General features: G+C 43.7%; 1 protein-coding gene across 4 annotated transcripts; it reads left to right on the top strand.

Annotated features, from left to right (window-relative positions):
* The first annotated feature begins 1,390 nt into the window (after positions 1 to 1,390).
* Positions 1,391 to 27,955, top strand: ATP7A (ATPase copper transporting alpha). 4 transcript variants are annotated; one of them, XM_065077398.1, is made up of 24 exons: positions 1,395 to 1,528; positions 2,069 to 2,229; positions 7,386 to 7,522; positions 10,186 to 10,663; positions 11,457 to 12,170; positions 13,034 to 13,240; positions 14,240 to 14,403; positions 14,893 to 15,054; positions 15,601 to 15,677; positions 15,832 to 16,057; positions 16,370 to 16,603; positions 16,898 to 16,989; positions 17,400 to 17,527; positions 17,704 to 17,858; positions 18,169 to 18,303; positions 19,063 to 19,257; positions 19,461 to 19,643; positions 19,945 to 20,158; positions 20,810 to 20,956; positions 21,383 to 21,525; positions 21,871 to 22,074; positions 22,661 to 22,778; positions 23,249 to 23,351; positions 24,167 to 27,955. In XM_065077398.1, the coding sequence occupies exons 3-24, from the start codon at positions 7,415 to 7,417 to the stop codon at positions 24,441 to 24,443; spliced, it is 4,464 nt and encodes a 1,487-aa protein (XP_064933470.1). In that variant the 5' UTR covers positions 1,395 to 1,528; positions 2,069 to 2,229; positions 7,386 to 7,414; the 3' UTR covers positions 24,444 to 27,955. The 4 variants fall into 4 exon arrangements, 3 of the variants coding, with proteins under 3 accessions (XP_064933472.1, XP_064933470.1, XP_064933473.1); XM_065077401.1 differs by having other exon boundaries at positions 13,037 to 13,240; XM_065077400.1 differs by lacking the exon at positions 2,069 to 2,229 and having other exon boundaries at positions 1,391 to 1,528.
* The last annotated feature ends 21 nt before the right edge of the window (positions 27,956 to 27,976 follow it).

Below are 27,976 nucleotides of genomic sequence, written 5' to 3' on the forward strand. Positions count from 1 at the left end.
TATTATACAGTTTTCTATTAAATAGTTGTCTGTTTGGCCAGATGTTTGCTCTTAACTAAACCTCAGGTGCTTAAATGAACCCCACGTGCATTCCCACTGCAGAGCTCACTTCACCTCTGGCTTCTGCTGCACATCTGAAGACAAAGTTTGTATTTTCTGTTGAGATCCCCCTTTTTTTGCCCCGAGTATTTTTGTGTCTTGAATCTCTCCAAGTAAGTTGCTTCTCTCTCAGGCCTTTGGGAGCTTCAAGGGACTCGGATGAGCTCTGGAGCGGGAGATGCTCCGCTGGGGTGGGCACTGTCCCCATCCTGCTCTGCGCTGATGCTGAAATGGGATTTTTCTCATGATTCTTGTATGGTCAGAATTTGTCAGGAAATAGATGAGAGGTATATGCAGACTCTATGAACATTGGAGTGAGCTTGAATCCCTGAAAATACAAAAATACCTTGCTTTTTGGTACAGCAGAGTGCATGAAGTTGCTGCCTTTACTTTTCTCAGGGATTTTAATTGCTGGTTTCTTCCCAACTTTTGCTGGAGCGAAGGTGAAAACACACATTTGACCAGCAGGTCCAGCTCGGTTTGAGCACCGTTGAGCACTGTGGTGCTTTGAGCAGCATTATCAGGTTATATCCAATGATCTGTAGTTATATCTGCTGATTTATGGGTTGTACTCCATCTATAGGTTGTGCTCAATGGCCTCGGGTGGCAGAGCTGAGCCGCGGTGCTGCGCTGGGCGCCTGTGCTGCACCCCTCGCCCAGCCCGCTGCAAGGTACACCTGGAATATTGTGTCCAGCTGTGGCCCCTCAGTTCCAGCAGGACAGGGAACTGCTGGAGAGAGTCCAGCGCAGCCACCAAGATGCTGAAGGGAGTGGAGCATCTCCCGTGTGAGGAAAGGCTGAGGGAGCTGGGGCTCTGGAGCTGGACAAGAGGAGACTGAGGGGGGACTCATTCATGGTTATAAATATATAAGGTGTGAGTGTCAGGAGGATGGAGCCAGGCTCTTCTCAGTGACAACCAGTGACAGGACAAGGGGCAATGGGTGCAAACTGGAACACAGGAGGTTCCACTTAAATGAGAAGCAACTTGTTCCTGGTGAGGGTGGCAGAGCCTGGCCCAGGCTGCCCAGGGGGGTTGTGGAGTCTCCTTCTGTGCAGACATTCCAACCCGCCTGGACACCTTCCTGTGTAACCTCATCTGGGTGTTCCTGCTCCATGGGGGGATTGCACTGGATCAGCTTTCCAGGGCCCTTCAACCCCTGACATCCTGTGATCCTGTGTCTGGGCCGCGAGTCCCGGTGCGCAGCGCCACAGAAGACTGTAAAGGGTCCAGGCCGCGCTCCCGCCGCCACGGCCTCAACCGCGCCTGCGCCGCCGCGTCACGTGAGCGGGCGGGAGGAGCCGGGCGCGCCGCGGTCACGTGAGGCGCAGCCAGCGGGGCGGGGCCGCCCGGCGGGGCGGTCGCACGGAGCCGAGTAGCAGGCGGGACCCTCGGCCGGGCGCTGCCGGGTCTGCGTGGCCGGAGCCTCTGGTGAGTGTGGTCCTGCGCTGCGGCGCCGCCGTCCTGCTGCTCGTCCCCTCCCTGCCGCGGCGTTCCCCTCTTCCCCCGCCTCGGTCGCAGGGCGGACGGAGCCAGCACGCAGTTCCTGCGGGGCTGTCCCGGCTCCCTCTGCCCGTTGTCACGGCGGCGGGGCCGGCCCGCTGGTGGCTGCGGAGAGCGGCTTTGCCCGGCGCTTCCCGCGGGAAGGCGGTGCGGAGCTCCGCTACGTGTCCCCTCGGCGCGGGGGGGCCGGTCCCGCCGCCGCTGCCGAGCGCCCCGCGGCCCCGGAACAGCCGCTGCCGCCCGGCCGCGGGTCCCTCCGCTTGGGAGGGGCGGGGGGTGCGAACGGCACCGGGGGGCTCGTCCCGGGGGGCTCTGGGGGTGCGAGCAGCGCGGGGTACGGGGCTGACGCGGCGTTTCGAACAGAACGACTTAGCGCGGGCTCTGGATCGAAAACACGGCTCCGAAAATCCCAAACGGTATTTCCTGCTCCACCGCTTTTTGTTTTGGTTTTTCTTCCCTTTTTCCCAGTGCTGGGCGAGCGCTGATGCTGCAGCCCCATCGGCGCTCTTGTGGTTTCTTTGGGATGCAGCCAGTGCCAGAAGGTTGAGTGGTATCAAACGGGAGCTCAGCAGAAGCGTGACAGGCTGTTCTTATCAGGGACAACCGCACCTGGGATCTCCTGGTACACAGTGAGTGTGCGCTCCCTCGTGCACTTGCAAAAGGAGCTTTTCTGCTCTTGATGATCAGAGAAAGACTTGAATTTGAATGCACGGGCCACTGAGCCTCTTCTACAAGGTCCTTTTTCCAGATCTGAGCTGCCTCTGAAACATCTTACTTAGTGTTCTGCCTTGTGATGGCAGCGCTCTGTGCACAAGTGCATTTTTCCGTATGGTTTCGTTAAAAGGGTAGTGTAAACATTCTGGAAAAGGGCAAATAGTTGTGGTGCTTCAGGGTAAAACCTCATTAAAATGGGCAAGAGCAGACCCAGCTTCACTGTTGCCTCTATCTGTGCTCTAGAAATGGCACGTAATTATTGAGAGTGTAAAGTTCCTTAAAATCTTTTATGCCGTCACTGAAGATTGTAGTTCTGCACTTAAATACTTGTAGAATTGTATTTGTGGATGCAAATAGACCAAGAAATAGGGTTTTTTCTGTTTGGTAATGTGAAAGCTGGTGCATGCTGGGTGAGAGCAAACGCAGTTTGATTAGAAATCAGTAGTAGTTAATTTTGTTGTAGAGAAAAGGCTTCCAAGCTGGCAAACTGGGAAAGTAAAAGCTAGTGTTACATGCTATTTGCTGGTTTATCCTTTAAATTTTAACTCATAATGCATTCACCATTGTTCTGCCTTGTATTTTGAGACTAAGCTCAAGAATGAGGAGGCCCGGTTGGCCCCAGTGTGCTCACATAACAAAGGTTTGTAAGTCATTTTCTGTTTCTGATATCTGCTACAATTCCTCCAGGGGAACATTCATGTTCTCCAAAAATCTTATTTGAAGAGGTAGTGGAAGAACATGAACAAGTAAAAAGATGTATTAAGAATTTGTCTCGAGTGTCTTAAAACTCGTTACAAGTAGGATGTTTGAGTGTGTACTTTTTTATATAGAAATAAAGTACCTCAGAGCAATTTCTACAGTCTGCTGACCAAGCGAGACTTGTTAAAGTCTTGAGCAACATGAATTGCAACCTGTTCAGAGTGTCACGTAGCTGTGGCAGATATTTCATGGATGTGCAGTTTCTCTGGCCATTAAGCGTCGTATATCTAGTCATATTTTCCAGTGTATCTGTTTGCTGATGAATGTAATAAAACCTTGTTATTTTGTATTGGCCCAGATCTCCTGTCACCCATTTTCCAGCACTTCTGTTAGCGCAAGGATGAGATGTTACACTTTGTCCTTTCCTGCTGTCTTTTGCTCTTTTTCATGGCTCTTTGAAGACTTCTAGGGACAGGTCCCTTTTTCCATTTAACGTAGTTAGTGATTTATCTTTCTGCTGCTATCACCACATCAAGCTATAAATCAGGACTCAGCCATTCAGAGGCTGTGGTTTATATCTGACATTCTGGTTCTGGTGTTTGTGTTTCTGGTGTTTGACCTCTCTCAGTTTCAGCAGCTATAAATTCAAGACACTTATAGACGTATATTTATAGCCTTTGTGAAAGCTGAAGCTGTACACTTGGCCAGAACCATTGTGTTCTTCCCCAGGTACGTGTCCGGACCCTGACCAGGCACAGAGCGCGTTGGTGCACATTGCGGTGCTACAACTTAACTTTGAGTGCAGCACATCTGCTTTTCCTTCAGATGTTTTGCTTACGAAGGCCACTGTTGGCAAATCAGAAAAAATATTTGAGAGAGATGGATCTTGGCTTTCTCAGTCACTTTGTGCCTAATCACTGCTTAATTTTCCTTTCTATAGGAAGAAATTGCCGTTGGAACTAGAAACTATTTCTGTGTCTGTTGCTTAATTCGCTTCGTAGAAACACTAGCTGACTTTCTTTAAGGAAAGTGAATGTTTGGATTTTATCTTGTGTTAAGCCTAAAATCATACTTGAAAATACACACTTGGACTTATGTCTATTGGCAAATATCATTTTGGTTTTAATTATCTTTTATTCCGTCGCTGGGCGTTGCTCCTCCACACGCACCCTCCCGTGCTTGGTTCTGCTCTATTGCGGAGCCAGGTGATTTCTAGGGCTCTGCTGCTCCATCGATGGTGTTGATACACAAACAAGGAAATACCGCTGCCTTGTGTGCTGCAAAACACGGGCAAAAGGGCTGGAAGAGAACAGAAAATGGGAGTTTCTGAAGGTATTAAGCAGTAAACAGCACAGCTTCTTCACATTCTGTTCAAAGCCATGTCTCTTTGTAAGATGAAGCCACTCTAGATGATATTCCACAGCCGCTGTAGTTGAACTGAATTCTTTTGATTAAAGGGCAGGGAGGGACACTCCCATTTGTTCACATTGTCAAATCCTAAAATTCGTTACTAATTGATGATGAAGGTCTTTATAGATGGAGCAATGCATTGGTTAAGAATAAACCCATTATTCTTCTCTAAAACATTGACGTCTCACTTAAAATAATGTCTGTGATAACTTTGAATTACAAGTTATTTATTAGTAGTCATTTGCCTTGCAGTCAGTGGTAATAACTGAGATCTTCAGCATCAGCTTATAAAATATACATTGTCACCTGAAAGCTTTTTAGATGTTACAGAAGTGTCAGATTGGAGTGTTTCAGCTGCATCCCACCAGAGCCATAACCGTCCCCTGCACAGCCAGCTTCTCTTTTGTGCTAATGCATATATATACATGTGTGTATATATGCATTATTTTTTATGCATTATTTTATCTATATTTTATATGGATTTTTTTAAATGGGGGAGAAAACAAATGTATATGGAAGGCAAGAGCGAGGAAGTGGGGTGTTCAAGTTCAAGGCATCACTGTCATACACTCGGGTTGCTACATGGCCCCATGGAGATCTTTCAACTTCCACATCCATTTCCTGGTGAGCTTGGTAAAATATTAACACATATAAAGAGGCCTGGGATTATATTGTCAATATTTGTACACCTCTTGTGTGTATCTAGTCGTAATTTATTGGTGTAACAAGTGTTTTTCGGGCTGCTTAGTCATGAGCCTTTCTTAATGTTTTCAGAGGGAGGAAGTTCTGACAAAATACTTAAGTTTCAGGCGAAGTATTTCTACCAGCAAATACTCCCGAGGGAGGCAGAGCATTGGAGATTAAATAGAATATAGGAAGGCAGAACACTGTCTCAGACGTAAGCATGTGTTGGCTTTTAAGTTTAATTCCTCGTCCTGGGCGTTTTGTAAGGGGAGGAAAAGGGACGTGATGTGTGTTCTCACAGCCCTGGTACTGACCCTGCGCTCTGCACAGAACAAGATCTGTCAAGCATCAGGAGCACTGGGAATCCAGGCAAACCCGCAGAAGTCTCAGTGAGGCTGTGCAGAGTCGATGTGCTGTTTCTCAATCCGGTGTCAGTAGTACGATGTAGCCGACGTGAAGAGACAGTATTGCGTAGAAATATTGCCCGTTTTCTGAGCCTTCCTTATGGAAGAGCTGAGGTAACCCGTAGGGATTGTATTTCAATATGATGAGATGAAAGCACATATTTTCCTGGGTAGCTTTATAGTGGTTTTAAAACCATATTGTACCTCTGAGTGTGCAGGTGAAGCCTGGGAAAGGACCTGCCGTATGAAGTTTGCTTAAAATACATTCTTCTGATCCCTCATTCTGGTGTGTGGCGGTTCTGTATTTGTGTCATGGGTGAATATTTACCTATAAATACTTGTGCCTGTGTTTCTAACAACTCAGATCTTGTAAGAACAGGTGAGAAGCGAGATCTGCAGTAACTCTGCAGGTCGAGTCGTGGTGGTGGAAAAGGTCCCTGTGTTGTTGCACATGGTGTTCAAAGTCCTCAGGACTACCAGGTTCCCTCCTGCCTTGCTGCATGTTCCGCTCGTTAGCCGTGCTTATCGTTAATGTGTGCTAATTCTTCATTTGTCCAGTCATTTACTGTGTAGCGCTCAAACAGAACTCTTACTGCCTATCAGAAAACAAAGGTTCATGCTGCAGTTTAGATGAATTACCCGGTCATTTAAGGACTTTAGGAGAAGCATTAGGAAAATAAATCTTTAAAATCAGCTTCTCGAGCTATCTTTTGTGTTGACATAGTTCCACTTCCTTTTTTGACCTGGACATTGGAGTAGAATTCACCCATGGCTCAGTGGCTGATGGAAAGTCGCAACGTGTTCCTGGTTCTTCACACAAAAGGGAAAATATATATTTAATCTACCGGAAACTTCACTAATTCAGATGTTTTTACTGTCGTCTTGTTGACTGAGCTTCAGTGTTTAGTTTTGTGCCTCAGTGGGGTGTCCGTGTTTCTGTGATGAACCCGCCTGGTGTCCTTACACAGTTTCTCACGTCTCAAAGCAAAATCAGAAACTTTCAGACCATCTATAGCAGGGAACAGTTCTGAAATGCCGCCAAGGAGCAAGAAATTCATGTTATTAAACATTATTCATACTTAATGTAATGTAATTTTCCCAGATAAGTCTACAGGGTGAAAAACAATGAGTTAAGCACATGCTTAACTTGAGCTGTTCAGTTCATCACCAGAATTCGCTGTTGCTTCCCCTGCAGCCAGATATTAAGCAGTTGACTGATCATTCTCCTGGTCACGAGCCCCCCTGGCATTGGAAAAATAACGCACATTTTCAAAATGTTAAAAAAATAATCTAGAAATGGCTTCTTTTGCACTCTTTTCCCTCTGTTACTCAACAGCTTACGCATTGAACAAAAGAAGCCCTTTGTATTAGCTATTATTTCTATAAGTTAACTTCATTTACATCCAGTCGATTATATTTTTTGTTTCTGGGCTTATTTTTGTAAGCAATAATAATAATCCTCAGAGGAGCAGAAATTAGACTTTTCCCAATGAGGTGTAGAAAAAGCTTGATTCGCCTCTTGGGGCTAGTTTCAATATCACTTGTTTTTGCTAGGATAGGAAAATCGATGGGATAGAAGTGTGGAAAAGCACGAACAACACGTGTGGCTTCCCCGCTGGCCTCTTGTCGTAGCATTCAACGAGCTGGGCTCTCTCTCATTTGCTTCTCCCTGTGGTTTCATCTCGCACACAGTGGAGGTTTCAAAATTCATAAGGATAAACACCCAAAGTTCTCCTTCCCATTCATCTTTGTTGAGGCTTTGACGTCTTCTAGAGTTACAAGCGGCCAAGTCCATCACCTGCTCAACCCCTGGTTTGATTTCAGTCTTTGTGAAATGATGGAAGAACAAATGTCTTGTTGTTTTTGGCTGACAGCAATGAGAAGACTTGAGTAGGACTTCACAATGGAGGCGAAATCCATAGTGATCGGCGTGGAGGGGATGACGTGCGGTTCCTGCGTTCAGACCATCGAAGAGCACGTGGGGAAGATGAGCGGTGTCCATCGCGTTAACGTAAGTAACGCTATCGCTGTTTCTTACAAAGCCTTGTTCTTATATGAGAAACCATGGTAAAGTATGCACTAAGAGAGGAAAATGTGCGGAAACAGTATATTCTGTACGTTTTCCAGAGGATGCTGATGTTAGAAGTGCCTTGGTGCATTTCTAGTACAAGAGAAAAACAAGTGCATGCTTTACTGCAGTGGGAGCCAAGTCATTGCCTGTTACTCTTAAGTAATTTTCTGCTTTACAATTAATTCACTATTGTGAAGTAATGAGAGGAAAAAAAAGGCAAAAAAAAAGGTAAGAACAGTACATTTTTAAATAAGATAAAGCACAAGCCCTAGAACGTACACTGGTACAAAAAGCAAGATGTGCTTGTCCCTCCTATTGAACACACGTCAGGATTTGCTCACAAGGCATTTTCTTTGCGCAGAGATCACCTGCACAGGTTAGAAGTGTTTGTGGGCTTGAGGTGTCGTGTTAATCATGTGGTAATTGACTCACCATGGAAAATAAAGCTGTGTTGTTGTGGTTTGTGAAATAAGATTAGTAGGGGATCCAGGTGGCAAAGGACAGTGTTGCTGGGACTTTGAAGCCTTACAAGTTTCCTTTTCTTTTTGCTGTCAGTGAGGAAATGAGAGAAAGAGCAGCAGAACTGTAGGCTTGGTGTTACCTTTTTGTTGTTGTGGTTTTTTTTCTCAACTCAGAGGAAATATCAATATATTTTTAACTATTTTTCTATCATGGGCAAAATATTGGGCTGTAGAGTATTTGAGAGTGAGCTGATTATTCCTGCACAATACATCATTTTACAGTAGTTTTCACAATGGAAACAGTTTTAAAGCTGGGAGTTTCCTATTAGTTTTGTGACCCAATCTGTGCTAGAAAGAATATTCCTGACAATAGCAGCAACACAATATTCCCGAGTTTAATTACTTAGTATCTAGGTTCTGAAATGATGCTGTGACGTTCTGCAGTAGGTTTGCAAGTACGCACAGAGAAATTTTGGTGAACAGCAGTAATATTTACAAGATGCATCATCTTTCATCTTCCTTCGGCTGTAATGGAGCTTTAAGGTGACACGTTGCTCTGACACCAGGACCCGGGCTGGCGGAACAGACCGTGTTTGAAGTGGGGACGTTGCTGGGTGTCCACCAGCGTGAAGTCACATGAAGGCTAAAAGCAGCCTGGAAATACCCCTAAATAACCTGACTTCAGAACCACACCTTTCTCCCTTATTCTAACAGAAGATTTAATGTTGGCAACCTTGCATTTGTATTATTTCAGCTAATATATGAGAGCGTACAGGTGACTTGAGATAGGAGAAGGAAGGAAGGGACGTTCACCCTTCAGCTTGAAGACAATGTGCATCCCATAGTGTCTTTTACATAAGGAATGAAGCAGGTTTTTAAAAGGACAACATTAAGAGTTTTGGTTTTAGTTTTTAAGATGAATACTTTATCCCAAAGCTGAATACTACTCTTGGCAAGAAAATATGTTATAAAAACTTAGTCTGAGTAGAATAGGACTATAAGAAACTTTGAAAAGGTCACATTTCATAATTACTCTCATTGCAGCATAAGAACTTCAATTTACCCAGATCATTTGTCTCAGAAAAATCTGTGTTTGAGAATAGTTAAGCGGAGTTTTGTTTAGTGATTATGAATTAGTTCAGCAAGAGAGATGAATGTTAGATGACTAATACAGACAAACACAGCTGCTTTTAGGTTATTTTGCCTCCAACTGCAATGAAACCAATAAATGTCCATGTTGCTAATTCTGCTGAGGCCCATAATTGGGACAAAAATGAAGAAAGGTGGCTCTTAAAGTGATTTAGCTGGTCTAATTTAATCGTGACTCTGGTCTTTTGGTTGTACCTTTGCCCAGAGGAAAGATGGAATGGGATGATTATGCGTTGGGCCTCTGGCGGGCATCGGCTTTCCCGTTTGGAAACTGCGGTAATTGTGTTTGATATATCGTCAGTTGGGAGCAAATTAAATTGAGGATATTTGTACCATCTGACGTGAAAGGTTAGTACCAAATTAGGATGTCTCTGCATCACCCAAGTGTACAGGGAGAGGAAAACAGTTTCTTTAATGTTTGTCATCTGTCAGATTTCAAGCCCAAATCCTGTTCTGTGAAATCTGATGCACTTTGTTGCTCATTGGAAGTTAACAGCCTGTGCTTAAGTTGCCTAGAAATACTGAACGTTGCTACTGATATCCATGGGTTTTCTCAGAGTGTTTTCTTCAGCCTCAGGGTAATTACTACTGACTGCAGAACTGTGCCTGTGATTAGGGTTTTTCCTGCGGGCTGGTTTGCTGTTGGGACTGGATTGGGTTGGTCACTGTCAGGCAGGACAGTTTGCCTCGGGAGGTTTCATTAGGTGCGTTGATGCTGGTCTAAGTAAAAGTGGCCAGACAGACTTGTAAAGGATTCTGAAACCGGTGGAGGAGAATCAATCTGTTCTTGCTAGTTGCGTTGTGACACGGATGAGAAGTTACTTTATGGTGGCTGTTGGTGTGGCTTTACTCTTCAAGGTGAGTAGCAATGGATAAAATTATACTGGACAAGTGTTATGAATATATGCAAATAAAAGCTATTTCTAGTCTCATCTCTTTAGTTCTCATCTCCTAGTATCACAGTTTGCTCATCTATTTCTTTTCCTTTGCAAGGTATCTCTGGAGGATGAGAACGCAGTCATCATTTATGACTCAAAAGTGCAGAGTCCAGCAGCGCTGCGGGAAGCGATAGACAACATGGGATTCGATGCTACGTTAGCTGATTCAAACCCACAACCTGTCTTACTCGACACTGTTTTTCTTACAATTCCTACTCAGTCAGCTCTGACGTCTAAACAGATTTGTAGCGCGCTGCTGAAGAACAAAGGCATAGTGGATGTTAAAATGTCCTCGGATCAAAAAACCGCAGTGGTGACTTTCGTTTCTTCCGTTACAAGCGGCAAGCAGATTACCCGCATGGTGCCGGGGGTCGATTTGAGTGTCTCGGCGCCCGAGGCGGGTGAGGACCCCAGCTGGGGCGCGGCCAGCGGCGTCGTGCTGCGCCTGCGCGTGGAGGGGATGAGCTGCCACTCCTGCACCAGCACCATCGAGGGCAAGATCGGCAAACTGCAAGGGGTCCAGCGCGTTAAAGGTAAAACCTTGCCCTGCTTTTACATAAACGGAAGCTGACCCTGCTGTTGTAGAGATTTCTGTCACTTTTCTATCACTTTCTAATACCAGATGTCTTTCTTTTCTTATTGTAATTAATATTCATTTATATTTTCTGTTCAGTTAAACATTGGCATATATGTGATTGTATCTAAAAGGCAAGACAGTTATCTTGATGAACACAGACATGACTGTTCATCGTTCCGAAGGGATGGTGTTTCCTTTACCATAACCAACTCATTCTCACAGATAACTTGCTTCACATCATTTTTTACTATTCAGTAACACACACATATCAGAAACTGCAAGTTCATAAATTGTTACGATGTGACTTTGCCTCACTGGTTGTCTAGTTGCAGAGAAAAATGTATTTTACGTACTTTTTCTTAATGTCATTTCAAATAACGGAGTGAAAGCAAGAACAGGTATGAAGTTGTCTGTGTGAATAACTGTGGCATAATTATATTGCCACAGACCCTGATAAAAGGATAAATTCAGTAAGCAGTAGTAGTGCTATTTGTATAAGTACTGGGGAAAGAACAAAAAATTGAGGAAAAGAGGAGCTGAAAATTGTTGTAGTACTGGACAAAAAATGGTTGGAGATCTAAATTGTTTGATATTTACGAAACCAATTAAATTTCCTTTCCGTTGCACTTACATTTCTGGGTATTTAAAGCATTCTTGGGAAGCTTTGACAAGGTCTGTTGCTCCTAGGGCAACGTGCTTGTTATTCTTAGGGCAATAATGCACGCTTGTTTTTACTGCTTAATTTTCAGTGTCCCTGGACAATCAGGAAGCTGCTGTTGTCTACCAACCTCACCTAATTACAGCCGAAGAAATAAAGCGTCAAATCGAAGCTGCGGGTTTCACAGCATCTTTCAAGAAGCAGCCTCGAGCCCTGAGGCTCGGTGCCATTGACCTGGAGAGGCTCCGCAACGCTCCGCTCAAAGAGAACTCCGCCGGGAACGACACACAGACAGTTGTGTTCAGGGTCGACGGCATGCACTGCACGTCGTGTGTCCTCAATATTCAGAGCACCCTGTCAGCAATCCTGTCGGTAACAGGTGTAGTTGTTTCATTAGAGAAGAAATCTGCTATTATAAGCTATAACCCAAACTTAATTGGCATAGATGGGCTGAGAAAAGCCATAGAGGCCGTGTCTCCGGGGACGTTCAAGGTCAGCCTTCCTGAGGAGGGTGAGCACGTCGCGCTTTTCCCCGCGCTGGCGTCTCCGTTGAAGTTGTCTGCCCCGGTTTCGAGGGACGCCGGCCAGCCGCTCACTCAGGTCGTTGTGATCAATATCGAGGGAATGACTTGCAACTCGTGCGTGCAGTCCATTGAGGGAGTCCTGTCCCAAAAGGAAGGGGTGAAATCTGTTCGCGTCTCTCTCGCAAATCGTAATGGAACTGTAGAATACGACCCTCTGCAAACATCCCCAGAAGACTTGCGATCCTCAATAGAGGATATGGGATTTGATGCATCTTTGTCAGGTAATGACATATTCGACTTTTAAGTTTAAAAGGATTGTGCAGTTCTGCTTGGGATTTGGTGCCACCCGTAACGAAATTTAGCAGTTGGCGTATACTTTGCTTTCCGAGAGAAGCTTTGTATCTTCACTGTCAGTGAGATAACTAAATATACATGCACTTCCTTTAGTACATTGCATTAATTAAGCATTATTGAGAACTGGAAATACAAATAGGTCAAATACTGATGTTGGAATGGTACTCCAGTATAATGTCCCCCTTCCCTCCGCCTTCCACCAGCTCTGTGAAAGCTCCGTGTCTTGATTCAATAAAACGGAATTTTGAGAAATACCATATGTGGGCTATTTTACGGCAATAGCTGAAGGAGTGGTCGGGTGCTCCCATTTAATTCCTTTCATGCTGCTCCTACATAAACGTAGCATCTCATGAATCGCTGTAGGAAGCGGTTGTCTGTAGTTTGAGAGCCCTTCCCTAAGGTTGAAAACACTGGCTTCACTTACAAAACGTGCACATGCTTACAAATTTAGCTTTGTGCCCCAGATTAAGTAAATAAGATTGTGTGTAAAACTAAGGTTGCAATGCAGGAGTTTCGCTTACAACCTACAGAAGAGGACAGATGATGTCCAACGGAACAGATGAATACAATAAGGGAAAGTAAAAGGAAAAACAGTAGCAAATCAGTAAGTTAATCAGTGGCCCAGCCCTTTGTGTTGTTAACAGGCGGATGGGTGAATCTGACAAGCGTGTACAATTACCCTTTCTTGGTCTCAGCTTGCAGCAGCGTGTGTTTGTGGCTGGTGCAGTACCAGCTCGTACCCCATTGCGGTGTCTTTTCCTAATGTCACGGACTGCAATCTCCTTTCCAGCAGAGGCAGAGCTGCCTGTGCCCATAGCTCAGCCCTCGCCCCCCGCGCGGCTGGAATCGCAGAAGTCCGAACCTCCCTCCAAAGCGTTGCCAGCCCACCTCGCTGCACCGGAGACCAAGGCCGTCTCCAAGTGCTACGTCCAGGTCACGGGAATGACGTGTGCTTCGTGTGTAGCCAACATTGAGAGAAATTTGAGGAGAGAAGATGGTAAGAGAGATGTCAGCGTGATCTGGTACATTTCTGAATGCTTCTCTTGGAGAAGCCGTCTAGCTGTTGTAGGGTGTTTTTAATGGGTGGGTTGTCAAGAGAAGCGCCATTGCCGGTGGGTTTCGCAGGTGGGAACAGTCTGCTCGCCCTTGGTTTGTAGGATGGGAACAGTGTCGCCGCTGCTGCTCCAGCCTTCAGCAGCAGGGTTGGGTGCTCCAGAGAGAGCACAGCGCTCAAATGTGGATCCTCCTGAGAGTAAAAAACATCTTTTGAACTGTAGGGCTGTGTCCAGGTCTGCGACTTAAAGGCAGAAGTATACATGGCTGTGTTAGGAAGGGAACTCCTAGGCACAGACAGTATTAACATGGATTAAAGAGCCATAAGTTAATTTTAGCTCTGTGAGTCAAGGAAGCTATGTCAGTGTTCTGGTGAGGTGATGATTATATTTGCAGAAGCAAATAGTTGTGATGTAATCAAGAGTCGTTAATGTAGACTGTGTTTAATTGTTGTAAAGAAGATGGATGTATTCCAAGTTAACCTGGAGTTTATTTTTTTCATCCTAGGAAATGGATTAATAGAAATCCTTTTCCCTGAATGGACAGTATGATTGCACGTTGTTGGATCAACCATTTCTCATACTGTTCTCTCTTGAATAAAAGCCTTTTAGAAATGCTAAATGCAGATCAGAAAAATATGCAGAGCTGTATTGCAGAAGAACTTAATTAAAAGTAGATCATATTATATAACATAGGTTGAACATTTGTAATTAGACTTAAAAATATGCAGCTCGTGTGGAATAATGCTTTCACCTGTCACACCTAGGCTGAGGTGGTTCTGTTGCATTGTTGATGTGTTTTCCAAAAATGATGTTTTTCTTTATGTGTACCTACGATATGGCAGCTTTCTCAGTTTCAGTAAACCGCTGTTGTGCCATCATGTTACCGTAAACGCGGTGCTTTTCTTCAGCGTGATCTGCAACTCACACATTATATTTTCTAGGAATCCATTCGATACTTGTTGCCTTGATGGCGGGGAAGGCAGAGGTGAGGTACAACCCCGCGGTCATCCACCCCTCGGCTATTGCGGAGCTCATACGGGAACTGGGCTTTGGAGCTACTGTGATGGAAAACCATGGTGAAGGAGATGGAATTCTGGAGCTTGTTGTAAGCGAGTAATTAAAACCAACTACCCCGTCTTTGTTACTTTTATCTATTGGATGTACCTTTGTAAGCATCTACTTCTTAAAGTGTTAATTGTACGGTAGAGCTTAATTTACACAAAATAAAGTCCAGGACTACATCAGGTGTGTGTCATAAACTGCATCTTGTCCTCGCTGCACTGAAGTCGGAGAATATTCCTGTGGTGTTTTGATTACTCTGCCCATCGCAGGAATTTCCAGCTCTGAGCATGAAGAGCCAGCAGAGCTTTAGCAGAGCTTAATGACCTTGTCTTTGCTTAATGACCTTGTCTTTGCTTAATGACCTTGTCTCTGCTGCGCGTCATCCTTAACGAGAGCGCCCCATCTCACTGCCTCGAACCCCAGAATTACGCAATAAGTAATTCGGGACAGTCATAAGCATTTTTCCTACTTAAGGTGCATTTACTGAGTCACCTGTGATTTTTGCTAACAGGAAGCAACCTTTATTTTACAGGTGAGAGGAATGACCTGTGCTTCTTGTGTACACAAAATAGAATCGACCCTCATGAAGACTAACGGGGTTTTGTACTGCTCGGTAGCTCTTGCGACCAACAAAGCACACATTAAGTATGACCCTGAGATTATAGGTCCTCGAGATGTTATACAAGTGATCAAGGTGAGTTTCACGAAGGCACCAAGTCTCATGAAATGTCCAGTGTCCTTTGACAAGTTGCACACCCCAGAAACAGAAAAGAATACCATTAAAGGGAAAAAATCTCTCTCTTTTCTTCCATCTGCGCTGTTCTTAGTGCAGGTTTCTGCAGATAATACGTGTGTTCTGGCTCAAGAGCAATGCTCTGTTATGACTTTGCCTAAGTTTTTACTCAGAAATACTAGGAAAGCCAGGCTATGGTAGAGTTGAAGATACCACCTATGTATTTTGCCTTCAGTTTCCCTACTACTGTGCTTCAGGAATGACCCTTTTGGAAAGCCACACTTTAGAATAGCATTTCAATGTTCTAGAAAGGTTGATTTACACATCAGATTGCTTTTCTTTGCAAGGTAACAATATTAACAATTATATCAGAAATGTGAATAAAGTAAATCAGATGTAAGGGTGGCACCATCAGTAATCTGGCAATAACTTTTAAAGGCACTTTGTGCTCATATAAAATTGACTGTTCTCTTTTATATTGTTGTACCTTTTTTTTTCCCCCCTCAGGATTTAGGTTTCACTACTTCATTAGTCAAAAAAGACAGATCTGCTAGTCATCTGGATCACAGACAGGAAATACGGCAGTAAGTGTTCCTGACCGTATCCAGATTTCATAAACAGCTTTGGTTCTTTTTTAATCAACAGTAAATTTATGGTAATTTTTTATTGCTAGCTAAAATGTCATCCAGCACTTGACTCCAAAACAATCATTTTTCTTCTTTCTTTTTTCAATCTGAGGTGGAAAAGGTCTTTTGTCGTGAGTCTCGTTTTCTGTATTCCCGTCATGGGGCTGATGATCTACATGATGGTTATGGACAGCCAGCTTTCGGATGCTCACGCGCATCACAACATGAGCGCTGAGGAGCTGGAGGCCCTTCACGCCTCGATGGCGCTGGAATACCAGCTCCTGCCAGGACTGTCCGTGATGAATTTCCTGTCGTTCTTACTCTGCGTCCCTGTGCAGGTGAGTGGGAATGTCACAGCTCCTACCTGGTTGGGCTTGAACACTCAAAATAGCAGGTGATGAAGAAATTACATTTGACAAGTGAATGTAATGCTGATGCAAAATGCTCTTGAGGTTGTTATGGCCAAAATAAGTGGTACCAGGGGCCGAGGTGGTGGAGACCACAGCCCTCGGCTAGAGCCGGATTGTGTGCAGGATGAGATGGAGAAGGCAAATAACACTAATTAAATGGGTGTCTCCCTTTCTTGCGGAAACACTCCTGCTGTGTGTTACAAATGCGGGTGTAAAATACAACCGATGCTCTTGTGGCAGATATTCGGAGGCTGGCACTTCTACATCCAGGCCTACAAAGCACTGAAGCACAAAACTGCAAACATGGACGTGCTCATAGTTCTGGCAACTTCCATCGCGTTCGTCTACTCGTTTGTTATTCTTCTGGTTGCAATGGCCGAGAAAGCAAAAGTCAACCCTGTCACTTTTTTTGACACGCCTCCTATGCTCTTCGTCTTCATCTCCTTGGGCCGGTGGCTGGAGCACGTTGCAAAGGTGAGAAAAATGGAAGCCCGTGATATCTATGAGCTTCAAGACACTAAGAATCATTTCAGAATGTTGCATATCTTTAAAAAAAACCCTTGAAAATGCTTCGTTAGGTTCTTCTTAACCTTTGTTGTAAAATCACCTTCAGTAACTGCACTAGTAAAAATATGAAATGACTTGGTATAAGTCTGTTTGCCGCAAGTGTTTTCTTAATAGGGTAAATCGCAACGTATGCCGTTGTCATTTACCCAGCGACTGTTTTGCAATAGCATAGTCAGAAAAATATGAAAATTATTATTCTAGGGTAAAACATCAGAAGCACTGGCAAGACTAATTTCATTACAAGCTACTGAAGCTACTATTGTTACCTTGGGCCCTGATAACGTTCTTTTAAGGTATCTTGCTTTGTCATTTGCTTTTTATGTTGTTCCTTCTTTCTTGTTAATATGCTTAATTTACAGACAAATGTTACCGTTCTATATAACTATGAAGCAAATAACTTCAGATTTGCTGGCAGATTTGCCAGATGTAAGTGTTAAAATGTAGAAAAATTAACACTGCTTTAATTTGGTTTATTAGAACCTTGTTAGTTTTTGCAAGAAAATGAGTGGATTTTCCCCACTGGAAAGTAAATACAATTACGATAAAATGCTTGTAGCGCTCCTTAAAATGGCCTTTCTTCTGGCAATTTTTGTATACAATAACGATGTCAAGCAATGGGATTATGCTTTGTGTATAGTGACAACTCCTTTTGCGTGGGTAGTTGAATTAACGGTCTCTTTGTTAAAACACCACATCGTTCTAGTGAAGAGCAAGTTGATGTGGAACTGGTTCAACGAGGTGACGTTGTCAAAGTGGTCCCAGGAGGCAAATTCCCAGTGGATGGTCGTGTTATTGAAGGGCACTCTATGGTAGATGAGTCTCTTATCACTGGTAAGCAGTTGCTTTTTGCAAATGTAAAAATGTTTCTCTTTTCTTTTAAACTAATCTGAAGAAGGAAAATTGAAGCTAATGTTCTCCTCATTCTTCTAATTGCATGTTAGGAGTTGGTAGCTATGGTAATATTGCTGGAAAATATACCTGAGTGTTTGCTGTTGACCTTTCCTTAGGTGAAGCGATGCCTGTGACTAAAAAGCCTGGCAATACAGTTATCGCGGGTTCTATTAACCAGAATGGGTCACTGCTGATTTCAGCAACCCATGTTGGAGCCGATACAACTCTTTCCCAGATCGTTAAACTCGTGGAGGAGGCCCAGACCTCAAAGGTAGAGTATTATCAAATTAAACCTTTGGCTTTAGTCTCGCTGGTGAGTCCTCAGCATGCCAAGTCATTCGAAGAGTGATTACAGTTGTTTAAGTTTGAATTGCAGTTGCATAGTGAAGTATCTTGCTGAATAAGGACCGTGATGTGGTCTGTTGCTCCAAGTCTCATCGTCTTATTAAGTAAATAAGTAATTACAAAGTGCGGTGTGCCAGATGTGCGGCAAACAGCAGCTGTGGTTACATCTATGTCTAAAGGCACAGAAGAGAGTAAGCGTCGCGTTGCTGGGGCTGACGTGTGTTTCTCCTTCCCAGGCTCCCATCCAGCAATTTGCAGACAAACTCAGTGGCTACTTCGTTCCTTGCATTGTGGCTGTCTCTGTGCTCACCCTTTTGGCCTGGATTATAATTGGGTTCGTGGATTTTGAAATAGTAGAAAAATACTTTCTGGTAAGTAAGTCTCCTTAAACACTTGAAATATTTAAATAGTTAGCTCTTAGACTGCAGTGGTTCCCTTTCTGAGTTATCCTTGCAGGAAGTTGCTGACTATAGATATTATATTGTTTTATATTTTTCATATTAGATATATTTTTATAGTATATCACTCCTACGTTTATACTTCAAGAGAATCTGCAGTAATTAATCAACTCTTTAAAGTTAGTATTAAAAAAAAGTTAAAAAGAAGTAAATACTAAACATCAAAATTTCCCAATTTCAGTCCCTTCTCTGGGCAAATAAGCCCCTTGTGTCACGAGCTCCAATTCTAGTACATTAGCGTAGCTCTGTGTGAATTAACCTTCGAAATCGATATTCATTACGGATGCCAGAGGAGGATCAGGATCCGGACTTGTACCTTAGTGTTGCTTAGATCACAGGTTTCTTGCTTCATGGCCATTTCTCATTAGAATTAGTTTCCAGGAAAGCAATCTTCATATCCTCTTTCTTTGTTATTGTATATATTGTTGATAGAGTAGCTTTTTTTCACGTTACAGCGGAGTTATCATAACGTGATACGTTAATTAGGAAAATGTCCTATAAATAAAACAGATCATGGATATATGCAGCATAGAACAGAACTTGGTCGTTAATCTTGGTCATTAATACTTTGTATATCTGCAGAGTTTTTTAACAACAAAGGCACTGTGTAGTTGAACGTGTTGTTTCTATGGTTCGATTTCTTCTATTACTGAAGCAAACCTCTGTCGCTAGGGTTACAGTAAGAGCATTTCCACGGCCGAGGTGATAATCCGCTTTGCCTTCCAAGCCTCCATCACGGTGCTGTGCATCGCCTGCCCCTGCTCGCTGGGATTGGCCACCCCCACGGCCGTGATGGTGGGGACCGGCGTGGGCGCCCAGAACGGCATCCTCATCAAAGGGGGAGAGCCGCTGGAGATGGCGCATAAGGTGAGGAGCGTTTGGTTGTTGTTAAAGAACTTTAAAGGCGGCCATGGGTGGCGTTTTGCCCATTGCCACCCAAGCAGATCATCCCATGTGCATCTGTACGTGTTACTGAGTTGATGTATAATCTGTACATGTCATAAAACCACCCAAGGAAGCTGTACATTAAAGCTGTGTTCGCTGATTGAAGCCTCCCTGTTTTGCTGCAGGTCAAGGTGGTTGTGTTTGACAAAACAGGCACTATCACTCATGGGACTCCAGAAGTGACGCAGGTGAAGTTTCTAGTGGAGGGTAACCAGCTACCACACAAGAAAATGCTGGCGATCGTGGGGACTGCGGAGAGCAATAGCGAGCATCCTCTTGGAGTAGCAATAACAAAATACTGCAAAAAGGTACGTCATTTATGGAGGAAAAGAGTAGCTTATGTTATAGGTGAACTTTCTTGCCATATTTAACGTGTATGAATAGTCTTGTGTTGTTTAGAAAGTAATTGATGCGTTCAGTTGGGAAAGCTGAAAATTGTGGAGCCACATAAATCACTTAGTGCCATAGTAGATACACTGGATACTCACATTTATGTTTTGATGATTGAATATTCCTCTTCTCCCGTTAGAGTGAGTTTTGTGGGGTTTGTAAATGTGGCACTCTTTCATATATTGAAAAAGTTTCTCAGTTTGGGTCTTTTTTCTTCAGGAACTGGACTCGGAAACCCTTGGGACATGTACAGATTTTCAGGTGGTTCCGGGCTGCGGCATTAGTTGTAAAGTCACCAATATCGAAGCATTACTCTACAGGAAAAATAAAATGGTTGAAGAGAACAATATTAAAAATGTGACGCTTGTGAAAATTGAGGAAAATACAGACGAATCGGTGCAGCCTGCTTTGATTATTGATGCTGAACTACCAAGTAAGCTAGATCTGGTTTATGGAATAAAATGGATAATTCATGCTTTTGTGTCTTTAGGATCCTTGAGAACGAGGTCGCTGTTTTCTGCCCTGGAGACCTGGGCTTGCGTCAAGGCACATGTGAAACAGTTGGTCATTAGTTTATCTCGTGCTCCACTCAAGACATATTGATTAAATACAGTTTGAAGCTGCGTGTTGAATACGGGACTGGCAAATCATACAGGAATTGTCTTTCAGCTCTCTTTTTAATTTGTTCATCCCAAGTTACCATTTGCTAGTCAAAATCCTGTCTGTTTCCACCACTGACTGATTTTTCAATCCTGAGCAGCTCATTGTTAGATCGTTCAATTATTTGAGCTCTTACACATAAGTTAGAAGCTCTGAGAAAGGACTCGGTCCTTTACTGTCCTGTAACCTGTGATTCTTGACCTGCTGACATGGTAACTACTCGTTTTGGAGGAAATGTCAGAGTTGTTCATGTCAAGGACACATGAAAAGATCGGTAGGGCAGAAAGTACTGAGAAAGACTTAGTTTGGTTTGGATTCTCTGTAGTGCTGTTTCGGCGCATACTGGGAGAACGTGGGTAGGATTATGTGGAGGGAGGTGTCCTGGTTCTCCATGTGATGATAGGGTTGTATTTTCTTCCTCCAGCCACTATGACTTCTCAAAAATACTCAGTTCTCATTGGGAACCGGGAATGGATGAACAGAAACGGCCTCCTTGTTAAAAACGAAGTGGATCGAGCCATGACGGAACACGAGCGGAGGGGCCGCACGGCCGTTCTGGCCGCTGTCGATGGTAAGTTCGGCGCTGTCTTTTCTATTCAGAGGTTGGTTTGTCAACTATTTAAACAGAAAGTAATGAGTAGTCATGTCATAGCAACTATACCTGAAGCAGAATAATGGCACAAAAAGAGGCTGTTAGCTAGTTTTATAAGATTTTCATATGAGGAAGACCTCTTCCTGCCTTTTTAGTGGAAAGGAGAGTTGGACGTAATGCAAAGACTACAAAGAGAGCAAAGGGGAAGATGGAAGAAGGAATTTCTTTATTTGGTTGGACCATGCTTTGTATTGCCTTAAACACTGCTGCCCTGACACCCGTTCTTATTCTGCTTTTTATTGTTGATATTACTGTTTCTGGGAGTGGTCCTACTGAATAAATAGTCTTTATTACAAAAAATAAAGATCTTTAATACAAACATGCTCTTTCTTTCTGTTCTTTTAGGTGTGCTTTGTGGCTTGATAGCTATTGCTGATACTGTGAAACCAGAAGCTGAGCTGGCAGTCTACACTTTGAAGAGTATGGGATTGGAAGTTGTCCTAATGACTGGTGACAACAGCAAAACAGCAAGGTCCATTGCCTCTCAGGTACACTGTTCCATTAATGCACAAGTTTGGGTTTGAAGCTTGTTACAACCCCCATGCAGGAAGGGTGTTGTCATGGTGATATCGCTTGTGGCTGGCATTGAACTGGTCTGTAGTGAAACATGAAATGTAAACCAACTCAGAATAAGGGGGGAACTAAAGAAAAGCGTTTTCGAATTGAAACAGCATCAACTTTGAATTCAGAGCTGTTTTCACATCAGATGGGTTTGGTCTTTAGCTCGTGAGTGATAACATGGGTTTGAACCTTCCTGGTCACATTATGAGAGGCAAGAGCCTTGATAGCTCGTAGAAAAGCTGCAGGGGAGTTTTGTCCTTCTCTCTCTTTAGGTTGGCATCACCAAAGTGTTTGCAGAGGTTCTTCCCTCCCACAAAGTAGCCAAAGTGAAACAATTACAAGACGAAGGTAAACGGGTGGCCATGGTTGGAGATGGTATCAATGACTCTCCAGCTCTCGCGATGGCCAACGTGGGGATCGCTATTGGCACAGGCACTGATGTAGCCATTGAGGCAGCTGATGTGGTTCTAATTAAGGTAAGAAATAGGAGTACTTAGTTAAAATGAGATGATAAGAGGGGTTAGAAGGCCCAAGATGTCCTGAATGATTCAGGCCACTGCTGAGGTGTACAGCTGTCATAAACCAGGAGAACTGGAGCAGAGATTGTCTTCATCGTGTTTGCTGCGGGTAGTGGGAATTATCCTATGGAGGAAACTTCCTCATTTTCTGGGTACTACGAATTTGGGGGTAAAGTCTGAGAGTGGGCAAAGGAAGAAAAAGTGACCTGGCCTTTGGGAAATGTGAATGATATTTCAGTAGCGCACCACAGTCCCTCTGAGGTTATAGTCACTTCTTCCCGCATATCAGCAACACCTTGGCAGAAATTGTGGTTGGTGTCTAAGCTGTACTGTGTGGTACTGTGTACATTACTTGGGTTACAGTGACACCTGGAATAAGATGGGTGCCGATTGTACAGGCCCTATGCAGACAAACTGGAGCAGCCTGCAGAATAACAACTACGTGTTACATCAGTGTATGGTAGTTAGCTTTAAAATAGGAGTATGATGACGCTGTGCTTTTTTTTCCGTCTTTGATTTCTCTAATGAACATGTTACCTTGCAGGATGATCTGATGGATGTGGTAGCAAGTATAGATTTGTCGAGGAAAACTGTGAAAAGGATCCGGATCAACTTTGTCTTTGCTTTAATTTATAATCTCATTGGAGTTCCCATAGCTGCTGGTATGTGACTGTTTCCCTGCAGTCAAAGGGTTGTGCTTAATGAGTAGAAGACTGCAGTGATTTACTGTTGTGTGGAAGAGTATCCATTTTCTTTATTTCTGACTGCTGGTAAGTGTGGAGTTCTCTGCCTGGGGACCTTGCAGTGGTATATCAAAATAACTTTAAGATAAAAGACTTGAGGAATGAGCCTGCTCCTGTGAACAAGCAGTTTACTGCCATGTGGTCACTGTGCGCCTCCCTCTGAATTTCACACTGCAAGTGGTGCATCCAGCTGTATTCACCTACAGGTTCTAGCTGAGGTAGAACACGGATATTTATTATATATTTGTCATTAACACTAAACTAAGATCCTATTTATTAACATATTGAAGTACCACTAAAATCAGACAGTCCATGTGAAGTCATATGTGTTAATATATGAATAACGCTGTTGTAACTGCCCTGAACTCACTGCTGTTTTCTTTTTCTAGGTGTCTTTCTGCCCGTTGGTTTGGTTTTGCAGCCCTGGATGGGATCTGCAGCAATGGCTGCCTCCTCTGTTTCTGTTGTGCTTTCTTCACTGCTGTTAAAGATGTGAGTGTGAACAGCTTTATCGTTTGTAATTTGGCTCTGAAGCCCAAGTCTTTTGCTTTGAGTGGCAGAAAATAAGTGTTGTGGGACTGTGACAGATTTCCAGGCTTCTTGAAGAACAGTTCAGGCAGGTCTGTGTTTAGCAGCAGTTGGTTTTGTTCTTGCTTGAGAAGAGGAATCGGGTGGTCCAAAGCGCTTCAGACAGTAGTGCTTAAAAAATGTCATTTCTAATGAGGAGGGAAATGTACAAGGCAGAAGTGCGTTCAGGATTGAAAAATGCCCTAGTGGCCTTTGTATTGGTGAGAAATGGTGTCAGGGCGTTGTGGCTTCTCAGACAACGCAGCTGTAAACCCCACACTGACGATTTTTGCTGTAATTAAACGAGGTGGCCGTATTTGTCATTGTGTCCCTGTTCCTTCCTCCACGGTTAGGAGCAGCGTAGCGCTGTGGTGGGAATGGTACACACGAAGTTTCAGAAGAGGAGTGGAAGAGGTGGTAAATGATGGCTACAGTGGTCCACTCTCACCAGATACATTTTGCCAATACTTTTTGCAAACGCTCAGCACCACTGAAGCAGTTAAATACTGAGTGATGCTCCTCAGCTTTACCTGTTCTTCTGTGCTCTGAATAAACCACTGAATCAGTGTCTGGCTGTATAGTAGCCTTGCAAAATCTGAAGCTTGCATCACTGCATCATCAATCAAATTATAAATGTCTCTGGCTTGTGTGTGATCATAGCACGTAGGCTAGTTTCTTTCCATTTTTAGTGTACTTATTTCAACCTGAGATGTATTGTCATCCTTTCTGTTCTTCCTTAGGTACCAGAAACCAAGCTCTGAGAAGCTGGAGTTCCGAGCCCGTGGCCAAATGAGGCACAAGAGCCCGTCGGAAATCAGCGTCCACATTGGAATTGATGAGACTGGGACAGGCTCTCCTAAACTGAGCTTAATGGATCGAATCATCAATTACAGCAGAGCCTCTATAAATTCTCTCTTTTCAGACAAGCGCTCAGTGAACAGCGTAGTTCTTAATGAACCAGATAAGCATTCACTTTTGGTGGGAGATTTTGGAGAAGATGATGACACCGCATTGTGAAAGACTCACCCCTTGCCTTGAAAAAAGACAACCGAAACAGCTGTCTACAAGTGTGCGCGGGTACCTGTGCATTCTGGAGGTCTTTTCAGATGTATTTCCTATTTAATGTAGAAAGCTAGATTTTGCAGCAACTATCCAGGGTCATTTTTTTAAACTAGTCTTACCAAAACAATGGTGCAGGCTCCGTTAGCGCTCGCTAACAGGGCTGTGTTACCATTCCAAGAAGCTTGCAGTATAGTATATTTTTGGCAGAATGTCAAAATAGTTAAGGAAACAAAGGAACCAGAGACTTGTTTCCCAGCATTGTAATAGGCTACTTTGTGCATAGTCAGGCTTAGTACTGTGTTTAAAAAGTTATGTTACTGCATCTGCGAAATACTTCAAGTTTTGTGTGTGCAGATAGATGTGCCTTACTCCAAACCTCCCGGGGCCCCTCTTGTTTCCGTAACCTGCCTTCTACCAGAAATGGTTCCTCTCAAATGCCTTTTCTTTCTACAAGCATCTGGTTCCAGCTTTTAGCACTCCCGGCCTCAGATCATCTCGCTGTTTGTGGTCTGGATTCCTGCGAGGTTTGGGGGTTGCTTTCAGAGCCCATCCTCACGTTAACTCTGCACCCCCGTGCTCTCCTGCTCCCACCGCTGTCTGCCTGAAGGTTGGATGGGTTGGGAGGTTGCTTCATTCCCAGCTCTCCTCAGCCAAAATCTCCTGCGCCATCTGAACACGGGGTGAATGTGATGTGGTAGTAGCCGAAATGTCCAGCGTCTCAGAAGGCAGCAGCAATGCAGTTAGTGCTCACTGCCCATGTCTGCTGGCACTCCTGAAATGAACCGGGGTAGTTTGGGCTGGTGTCGTGCAGACTGCCCTTAAAATCTTTGCAGTTCAGTCTTTACAGATATCTAACACCACCAAAGAATTGATTGTGTGTCAGATACTGCACTAACATCAGTTACTTGTAAAGACAAGTGGCTGCGTACCAGGGATGGTCCAGAATCCGCTCTGTGGGTTGGTCCAAACCTCCTTTGCTTGGGATGTTCAGATCCAGGCTTTGTGGATTGAGACGGTCTTTGTTACTGAACTGAAATATCAAAATGTGGGTTTAGATCATGAAGTCACTAGTAGTAGATCTATTCTCAGTGAGGAATAAAGGTGTTCATCATCCAGTAGCCACCTGTTTGTTACTTAATAAGCCTGCTTCTTTCAATGCTCTGCTGAGACAGCTGTCTAAAGCAATTAGTAGGTTCAATAATGCTGAGTTACATTATGAGATACAGTCCATGGTGTAAATGTGTAATTCCATTTTGTGCTGGTAGAGGAGAAGTGTTCGGATTGGAGTTTGGTAAAGGCATCTCTGCAATGTTCTAGTTCCTTACTGGAAGTCAGATGTCAGTTCAGAGATCGTGTGTGTAAAAAGTCCTAAGTAAATGGCTTTTGCATTTTATTTGAGAACTACCAGCAAAATATCAGTGTGTGAAAACAGAAGAGTTGTGTTGTGGAATGTGGTGTTAGTAGATCAGTGTATTTGTTATATTGCTGTGAGGAGAACAACGACGTTTGTTGCTGCCACTGATTTAAGAAACAATATTCTGTTGCAGGATTTAGGTTCTTAATACCTATACATGAATATGGGTTATTTTTTTAATTAGCTTATGGCTATATGTATATGTTGTAGTGTTGGGAAATGCTGAGACACGTTTCTGTAAAGTCATTCCGTAAGGTGTTGTTCTCAGTTTTCAGCAGCAAAGCTGTTTCTTACAAAGAAGGTAGTTGCCTAAAAACTGCTTGATTGTGTTATTATGATGGGTTTTTAGTGTTTCACAACCGTGCAAACTGTGCCCAAAGACTTCCGTTTTCTTGTTTATCCACACTCATTTTCGGTGGCGTTCTTGGCCGGGTTCTGCAGGTGAAAGGGGAGTATTCTGTGTGGTTTTGGCTGAGTTGTGCTGATGGGTGAGGACAGAAGGTGGATCCGCTGATGCTTAGACGTGGGGATTCCAGTGCTGCCTATGGTATATATGGCGCGTAAACAACAGACATCGCACTCTGACTGCAGGAAATACAGTGATATAGGCTTAGATTCCTGGGTGGTAGATAAAGGAGCTTGAAGAATTTATTAAATTATTTCTGAATGTGTGTTTAGAGCAGTTTGGCTTTGACCTTTAGTCGTCCGCGTTGTACGCAGGTTCCATGTTTGCAGTGGCTCTTATCCCCAACGCTTTCCCAACAGAGATGTTTTCTCTAGGCTTTTCCAGCTTTCTGTGAAACCTGGCGTTGGATCCAGATAGAGCAAAATAAGACTCTGCTTTTCAAAATCAGGATACGGAGTGCGGTGCGGAGGTGATAACGGGGGAACGAGGAGCAGCGGGACGCTGGCCGAGGGGGAGCGGGGTTGCGGCTCGTGGTGCAGCTGGGATCAGGCTCTAGAGAGGGGAAGGAGCTGAGCCCCAGAGCAGCGTTAGCCCGGGAGCCAACGGGCGCGAGGCGGTTGTGATAAACCACGCCGGAATTGAGGTGAAGGTGTTCAACTCTAACAGCTGGCGGGTTCCTAGGCAGCGCTCGTCTGGGTGGAAAGCAAATTGCCCTCGTTGCTGGAAGAGGCTTGTGTGAAGATGCCAGGAAAAGCAGCCACCGGGGCCGACTGACCCACAAAGGCCCTTTTACTCCAGTTTTACTCTTTGTAAAAATCTGTCTGTGCTTGTCTTTTGAACTTGAATTCAGTACATGGTGTGTTTGAGCAACGTGTGGCTGGTGAAGAGATTCGGAGTTCAGGACTTTGGAAGCAGGTTTTCTGTGCAACACGCCCCCCTCCAAAGGGGCGACATTGACTTATGGAATGTTTACCTTGTGCTTAAAATATTACATAAGGTGCTTTCTGTTGAAGAACCAAAAGATTTTTCAGTTTGAATGTACAGTGCAAGTGAAATAATGTGGGAGTGAAATGTTTTCCTAAATGTACATGTTTTAATATGTAAATATGTTACTCCTGTTGGAGACAGTTTGGATTCAGGAATTTAAAATATCGCTTGGAAACACACAGTTACAAACAACATTTTATTACTAGTTTGTCTATTCTATTGTAACTATTCTGTAACTAGCTATTTATAAAACCTGTGCTCTATTTTAAAAAGTACATATGCTTGAGGCTTTAAAAATTGCTCTTTGAATCTTACCAATAAGCTTTTAAAAGAGTAGACATTTGGCATTTTCTGTGAGAAGGAACGTGAAGTTGACAAAACACAATGGAAGCAAGTAAGTATTTTTATTTATTATAAACCATGTTTATTTTTTTTGCTTAGAACTTCCAACAAAATGTTTTAAACTTCAGAGGGGTTTTTTTAATTCAATTTTGTTATGAAGAATGCAGAAATGAATGCTGTTGTGGATTGTTAATGTAGTGCTGTTGCATTTCTTTATATCTAGAAACGCGTATCCTCGCACTCCCTATTCTTTTAAGACTGTACCTCCATCATTATAATGGCAGTTATAAGCTATATAATAAAAATGCAACATCCAAAGACTGGTTTAAATCATGTTCT

The sequence above is a fragment of the Columba livia genome, chromosome 12 (assembly GCF_036013475.1).
Source record: "Columba livia isolate bColLiv1 breed racing homer chromosome 12, bColLiv1.pat.W.v2, whole genome shotgun sequence".
NCBI classification, from domain to species: Eukaryota; Metazoa; Chordata; class Aves; order Columbiformes; family Columbidae; genus Columba; species Columba livia.

What these genes read in the sequence shown, in the direction of transcription:
- ATP7A (XM_065077400.1), top strand. Translation starts at nt 7,415, where the DNA reads ATGGAGGCGAAATCCATAGTGATCGGCGTGGAGGGGATGACGTGCGGT. An exon ending in CACAGACAGGAAATACGGCA is followed by an intron (nt 15,678 to 15,831) that starts GTAAGTGTTCCT and finishes TTTCAATCTGAG; the next exon opens with GTGGAAAAGGTCTTTTGTCG. An exon ending in CAAGGTCCATTGCCTCTCAG is followed by an intron (nt 21,526 to 21,870) that starts GTACACTGTTCC and finishes CTCTCTCTTTAG; the next exon opens with GTTGGCATCACCAAAGTGTT.